This window comes from Puntigrus tetrazona, unplaced genomic scaffold (assembly GCF_018831695.1).
Source record: "Puntigrus tetrazona isolate hp1 unplaced genomic scaffold, ASM1883169v1 S000000397, whole genome shotgun sequence".
NCBI lineage: Eukaryota > Metazoa > Chordata > Actinopteri > Cypriniformes > Cyprinidae > Puntigrus > Puntigrus tetrazona.
Window position 1 is genome coordinate 435,001 of NW_025048050.1, and position 7,500 is coordinate 442,500.

Genomic DNA, 7,500 nt, shown 5'->3' on the forward strand with positions numbered 1-7,500 from the left:
TAAGAAAACAGCTTAAAATCTACTCTCCTTCAGGCCAGCCACGATGGTGTTTTTTCATAGGAACGGATTTGGAGAAATGTAGCATGAGATCACTCTGCAGCGAATGGGTGCCGTCAGAATGAGAGTCTAAACAGCTGATAAAAACATAGCAATCCCCAAATAAACTGGACTCCAGTCCATTAGTTGCATGTCTGCAATAATCAAATTCATCCTTTTTAGCATTAAATCATTGCTTCTGGCCAAAATATGAGTCCATAACCCATATTGATTTTCTCACAAAACTGTTTTATATTTATCTCCCGAATTCAGACCATTATTCCACTGGAAGAATATTATGGATAAAAGACTGGCTTCCTACAAACATGCGGCTTTTCGCTTCATAAGACGTTAGCTGATGGACCGGAGCGCTGTGGGAAGTTTTTATCGTCTCTCATTCTGACGGCACCCATTCACTGCAAAGCACCCGTCGGTGAGCAAGTGCTAAACGAAGTGAGAAACGAACTCCTCTGCATCTCGGATGGCCCGAAGGTGGTACGGTTTTCATTTTTGAGGAGGAGGTTGGCGTCTTTGGGCGGACATACTGTGCTGAATGTGCATTCACCTGGCAGTACAGTTACAGTGATAAAGCGTCCTCACGCCAGGGTTTCGTAGACCAAATTTCTCCTGCAAAGCAGGGATCCGTAGATGGCATGAATCCAGGTCTCTGTAGAGGTCGCACGTCTCAAACTTGCCTGGAAAACCAAAAGCAAACCAAAAAAATGAGGCTTTGATTCCAAGTTTGGTCAATTCACGACAGATCCGATATGAGTCACATTTACCTTTTTGTGTTCTGTCTGTTATCTTCGGTGCGTCTGTTGGAGGAACGGAAGCGTCAGATTTCCGGGACTGCAGTGTTGTAACAGATGGCCCCGGCCATGTCGAAACTGGACTCGGTTCTTCGCCGCCGCTCCTGGAATCTTCCGCAGTAAGTGATTCTTCTGTGTTTCTGGTGACCTGGTTTCGTCCCGGAGCGACCGCTCGGTGAAAACCCGCTTCCAGCGTCTCCAAGTCTTCTTCGGGGAGTGCGTCGGTGTAGTTTGCTGCGTCTTTCACCACGGCGTATTGAGCAAGTTCGTAAATCGCACACCTGCCAATGAGAAAAAACGAGGCCCTGTAACTGTGTGCACAGCATTACGTGCATTATGTGCAAATCACGCTAAAGTGCCAAGATTTCAGAGAGATCCATTTCCAAAGTTCAACGAGGCTTTTGCTTGTTTTGTGTCAGACTTTAAACCATTTTAAACCTCGCGCATTTCGACGAAAAATTCAAAAGCCTGTGTAATGTGAAATAAAATAAAAAATTGTGTATTTGTTTATTATTCCATCGTTAATACTTTTATGCATTGCAGTAATCAAAGGTAACAGTAAAATAAAAGATTCTGTTTTGAAAATAAAATACTGTTGTTTTGGACTTTTATGTTCATCGATAAATTCTGGAATAAAACACAGTATATCATTTATTTACGCCAATATATAAAGCAGCGTAACTGTTTTCAGCATTGATAATAATCAGAATCAGCATATTAGAATGATGCTGAAAATACAGCTTTGCCTCACGGGAATAAATTATATTTTAATACGTATTCAAACAGATGAGAGTTGTTTTAAATAGTAATAACATTTACCAAATTTACTGCATTTATAAAATGCATTGAAATGCAGCATTGGTGAGCATGAGAGGCGTTTTTCAAGTGCACAACCTCAGATTTTTAAACGGTAGTGTAGGAATCACTCTAACGTGCCAGGTTATTCATTTTAGGTCTCGTTTTACCTTTATTTTACTAAAAAAAAGTGCTGAGTCAACTGAAACGGAATACATACATGCCCCACCACGTTCTCTTGGCGCACTGCATCGCCTGAGAAAACTCGAAGCAGCGCATCTTTAGCACATTGAAGTATCCGTAGCCCACAAGGTTGGACATGGTATTATTAACACCCAGGAGGCAGCGGCGGAACCTGAAATCATATCGCAGGACCTGATTGCAATGTCATAAGATACAGTAACCCGAGACGCTCGCTCAGGGAAGTAGCTCTCTGGTCATGTTGGACATGTCTCGTGTTACTCAACAGAGCGCTGTGGAATGAATGTTCGTCTCAACGGGAAACCGATGCTCTAGTGAATGAAGCAGGACATACCTGTTGTCACAGTCGCAGTGTGATAAAGTGAAGACGTTCGTGTTGAAGACACCGTGGTTATATGAAAAAGAGGCGATGGTGTCTTTACAGTGGTCGTGTTCTCTGCAGCATTTGTCCGTATCATCAAAGACACCTGCAGGTCAGGATTTTTCCTTTTTTATTTCACGTGCAATTAAATTAACCAGTTTAATTTACAAGTGCATAACCACCTGAATGTAAATATTTGTACCTTTAAATATAATTCAGTTTAATATACACCGACATTCAAATGTTTGGGGCCACTTGTGAAAATGCTTCTATTTATATTTTAAAAATTTGAGAATTGTAGTATAAAAATAAATAAATAAATCTTATATTTAGAAACATTATTTATATATATATATATATATATATATATATATATATATATATATATATATATATATATATATATATATAGATTTATTTTTTATATTTTTAATTTATTTTTAATATTTAAATTATATGTATATTTATTTTAATATTATTTATAGTGTATATATATATATATATATATATATATATATATATATATATATATGTTTATCTAAAATATAATAATATATGTGTATATACTGTATGTGTGTGTGTGTAATTATTAAATTATTTCCAAAACCCATTTTTACAGTTAATATTGTAAAAACAATTTACAAAGATTTTCTGTCATCTTTTATTACAATATTACAGTAAGTACTTAATTTAAATATTATAATGTAAAAAAATAAACATTTATATTTAGAATAAATATAAATATTTAGAATTAACATAGCAATTAAAATGATTAGTACATTTTACACATATAGACATATAAATTAAATTATTAGAAATATTTACAATTATAGATAATAAAATGTAAAGCTAGTTAGATTTTATGCTATATATATTACTGATTGATTGACTGATGTAATCCTACTCACCCAGGTCACCAAAGGCCATAGCCTTGTTTCCTGAGCCACACCACAGAGTCCCTGGGATCATCAATGCTCTCTTAGAGCGCTGCAGCATCTGTCTGGAGCTTTCTCCACCGTCCTGGCGCTCCAGTCCATCAGATTCAACGCTCCCCAGGTCTCTGGTCCTCCGTACAGACGCCGTAAACTCCTCGGCAGCGCCTGCAGCCTCACAGGGGCCGTGAGGTTCAACCAGCTCCCTAACGTCAAAGCGTCCATCGAGGGCCTTCGAGAAAGAGCCGTCCTCCCGACACCTGTACAGGTAACTCTCAATCACAGGCTGCTCGTCACTCGTTACGCAGCTAAAAAGGCGGTCGTTTTCGTCCCAGATGCTGTCGTACAAGAGAAGAGACGTCTGCGTCCTCCGGAGGAAGGCGTGCTGCGTTCGACCCTCTGAAGCCGATCTAGTCCAAATACAGAACGTGTCGGAGCTTTCGGCCCCGAAACAAGCGCGGAACAGCACAGAAAGGTACAGAACTGCACGTAGAAGGTGTTTGCTTTGCATTTTTAGAAGTTGTTTCGTATTTTAATGAATGAATAGCCAGAGGTTGTGCAGGGCAGCTGGGTTTTTAACCCCTGATCTCTGGCAGAGAGCACCTCCGTATTTATACTCCGTATGTGGGATCTTCCTTGCATCGTTGCTCATGGCCACATCACAACAGACGGGGTGGGATGACACAAGGGGGTGTGTCTTTGGTAAACACAGACTTGGAAGCACAGATGTCTACACACACATGTACATAAAAAGATGTAAATCAGATCGTAAACCCTCCCTGTTTCCTGGGTTTACACGAGTGCAATCATCTCTCTGGCTGATCACTATCGTTTTTTATTAGCGTCAACAATGCCCTCAGCAGTAAACATTTAATATCTTATTACTCACGATGAAACGATTCTTTACAACGTGACAAAAAGATTCAAACTCCACTTGGGAGGAGAAAAGAAACATCCGATCCGAAAACTATTACATTTCTGCGTTCAGGTTAAATTAGGTCAGTCTTCGTAGTCCGTGCATTAATATATTCAAATTAAATAGTTATTTAGTATGCTTTCTTAAATATTTATTGCCAGCAACAAACCATATTTTGCACACATTTATATATTCGTGCAAAAAAAGTCATGCAAAAATATATTTTTTTTATTGCATGTTAATAACTAACATATTCCTTACATGCAGTTTCTGTCTTTTGGAAATCTACAGCTGTCACAAAATTGCTTTGGTTCTTAATTTTTTTATGTGTTTTAAAGACTTGGTTTCAGAGACAAGGCTTAAGCCTGGTCCTAGACTAAATTGTGAATCTGAGCTGTTTCAACTAAAAGAAACTTGCACTGGCTGATCTTAAAACATGTCAGTTACTTTGTTTTGTCTTAAGATGCACACCAGTAATGCTTAACGTGTTTCAAACAATTACTTAAATGCCCTTATCCTGGTTTGGGCTGAACCCTGTCTATAAAACCAGGCCTTAATGTCCAGAATACTTAATAATAATACTTTGATAAAGGTTAGAAAGCACTGAAGTTTCTCTTTATTAGATGTCAGTTAATATCATTTTAACAGATTTTAAGTGTTTAATATTGCTTACGTCTCTCATTTCAGCCAACTGGTCAATTTATAACTTTTATTCCCATCTGGGACTTTTTATTAATTTTGAACCCATTCGCTTCGCCGCGGGGAGGCTGCAGTGTTTACATGAAGATGCAAAGGTCACGCGGGTTTGCTGTACGTGTCCGCCCGCGCTGATTGGCGCAGAGCTCGCCTGATTCGCACAAAGTTTCTGCCCTGTCACCATCAGCCGCGGTCCCAGTCAGGTTAACCATTACAGCGCTTTTATTGGCGGTACTTCCTCCGGTGAACCTAATTCCAACATCCGCAAGATGAGGGAAAAACACAAGCTGGAGGAAACCGGAGAAAATGACCAGATTGCTATCAGACGAGAAGTTAAAAACGTTTACTTTCGGCAATTACTTTCACTAAAAGGTAGAATGCTCTCAGAGGAATACTTAGCTCAATTTGGAATAATTGCAATTACGCCATTACGGTCAAAACCCCCGGTGAGCTGGAATTTTTTTTAACGTGCTTCTCTTCTTCTTTTTTTTCCTTCGGTGCAGGGTAATGGATATTCATTCAAAACAGCCTTAAGTAAGACGCATGCAAAACAGACTTGTTCTGAATATGAGAAACGAGTTAGCATAATTCGTCGAGCGGGGGTACATTTGCGTTATTGAAAGCGATGGGTGTTATTTCTGTGCCGTTAAGCGCTCTCGACGAGAATTGAAAAAATATTCAAATTCGTACGTTTCCCAAACACCGCCATTGGTCGTGACGGATAGCTCCGCCCCCACACACTTCCGCCATTGGTTGGGGTCACTGTTGCCGTAGCAAACGCTAACGTTTTATCAAAACAAACAGAATAACGATGTACTGTCAGTTTTTTTAAATTTTCTGGTAATCCAACCTACTTTCAGGAGACTTCGTTTTCTTTATCGTCAAAATGACACGCAGTTGGATATTTCTAATAGGATTTTTCCATCTGATTTTGGATTATTGCGTGAAATAAGCTCCGTTACGAACAAATGTGATTCTTACGAGTTTAGTCTTCACAAATTAACATAATAGAAAGCTAGACTAAAGAACTACACTACAGTTACGACTTAAACACCACCACCATGAAGCTTCAGACAACTCTGTCTTGAAGTCTTTTAATATAAAACACAGTATAGATGAGTTTTGTCTTTCCAGACAACCTCTAGTTCCATTTAGACACTTGTTAGCAACCGCCTTTCTCATGACTAGTAAAAGCTATAAACTTAAGGGGTGTTACTGATGTATTTTATGTTATGGAATGAAACATTAAAATATCTTGAGCTTGTGTTCAGCGTAGATCTTAACTGAGGAATTTAACCCAATTAAAAACGCCCATGTCTGTAAAATGGACCGTGTGTTAGCCTACAAAAATGCGCCATCCCTACTGAGTCATATTTTTAGGGATGAAAAAAAAACCCAATTCATTTTGGTGCCACAAAACGTACTTTTCTAAATGAAACAGCCAAACGAGAATTTATGCATTTAGGCCTAATCAGAAAAAAAGCTGCCGACTTAAGAACGCCGGGTTAATCCGTTACGTAACGACGTAAGCAAACACGACAGCGATAGATGAAAGACCCAGGGGAGTCTAATTCCTCGTCACCGTTCGAAGGTCAACGCTTTGGGGAAGTTTTTAAAGAACACGACCTTGAAAGATAGCATACTAACATCAGACACAACACCAAAGAGCCGGCCTTGGCATGACACCTCGTACCAGAGACGTATAGAGTTCACCTCATGGTCTTTGCTCCGGTTTCCAGAGGGCTGTAGAGAAATACACATAAGCAGTTCACGTCGCCGATTCGGAGGCGATAGCTTCGAACACTTTATTGGGTTTTACCAACGCCTGTAAACGTTACAGAAATAAATTCAAACGATGAGAATGACGCATAATTAGGAATCACGTCCATGCACATAACAACAGGATATTTTCATATGTAGTCGATGCAATACTGAACAACCCGTTATTTACTGGATATAACTCTAATGCTTTTCTACATTTTTCTATTCACAGTTTGTTTTCACACACAGTCTTTCTCATCTGCGGCACACCGATTAAAACAAACTTAAATAAATAGTAGACATATGCAAAGACAGCGTATATTTCTAATGCCAAACAATAGCATTTAACGTGCTATTTTACTTAAAGAACCGCTTTTACGCGAGCGAAGTCTATTTTTTCCCAGTGTCCTTGAGTACATTTGGTTGCAGGGTTAGATGACTAATATATTTCCGTCACATCTGTATTCATGAGGTTTTGTTCTTTAAGGCATTTGCTAAGTGAAATAATACCATGCCCTGTCTTTTTCTCACCAAGTAACCGGGTTTTCTAGGTTTTTCTCGATTGGGCCACCGTAGCTCATCACAGGGTTTCAGGAGAGGCAAAGACAAAGGCTTTTTTTTTTCCCCCCGAATGAAAAGAAAACATTATCAGCAGTTTGGGCTTGTAAGCGAGATTACTTTTTTTTTTTAGGTGGAATCGCATACTGCCGTCTCTGGAGATAAATCGCCTCAGTCGTCCGCCTCAATGTTGCTCTGATGCAGCAGGACATGCCAGCGTTCGATCTTCTTGTCCTTGTTCTTGAGACATTCGTACCAGTGCTTCAGACATTCGCCTTTAGCTGTGATACCAAGCTGGCAGCCACCTGTGCGGAAGAGACACAAGAAGGGCTTAAATGAATAATAATGAGCATTCGCCCTTAGTTTCTTCGTTTAAACAGATTTGAATACACACTCGCTCACCGACGGATGCTCTGCAGTGAATGGGTGCCGTCA

The 7,500-nt window shown here is 39.5% G+C and overlaps 2 protein-coding genes and 1 long non-coding RNA gene across 5 annotated transcripts in view; 1 reads left to right on the forward strand and 2 right to left on the reverse strand.

The window, feature by feature from the left end:
• pla2g3 (phospholipase A2 group III) overlaps positions 1–6,390 on the reverse strand; it is a 7,633-nt gene extending 1,243 nt beyond the window's left edge. Inside the window, exons 1-5 of one of the 2 annotated variants that reach the window (XM_043231675.1) lie at positions 3,111–6,390; positions 2,176–2,308; positions 1,861–1,995; positions 819–1,126; positions 602–731 (exon numbers count right to left, since the gene is read on the reverse strand). In XM_043231675.1, the coding sequence (XP_043087610.1) occupies positions 602–731; positions 819–1,126; positions 1,861–1,995; positions 2,176–2,308; positions 3,111–3,645 (1,241 nt within the window). In that variant the 5' untranslated portion in view covers positions 3,646–6,390. The remainder of the gene's footprint in view (positions 1–601; positions 732–818; positions 1,127–1,860; positions 1,996–2,175; positions 2,309–3,110) is intronic. The other variant, XM_043231676.1, reaches the window with a different exon arrangement.
• Positions 3,261–7,500, forward strand: part of LOC122333847 — a 23,175-nt gene continuing 18,935 nt past the window's right edge. For both annotated transcript variants that reach the window (XR_006248681.1, XR_006248682.1), the window contains exons 1-2: positions 3,261–3,402; positions 3,470–3,609. This is a non-coding gene — a long non-coding RNA (uncharacterized LOC122333847). The remainder of the gene's footprint in view (positions 3,403–3,469; positions 3,610–7,500) is intronic.
• Positions 6,514–7,500, reverse strand: part of rph3aa (rabphilin 3A homolog (mouse), a) — an 18,506-nt gene continuing 17,519 nt past the window's right edge. The window contains exon 17 of the mRNA XM_043231678.1: positions 6,514–7,370. Within this exon, the coding sequence (XP_043087613.1) occupies positions 7,237–7,370 (134 nt within the window). The 3' untranslated portion in view covers positions 6,514–7,236. The remainder of the gene's footprint in view (positions 7,371–7,500) is intronic.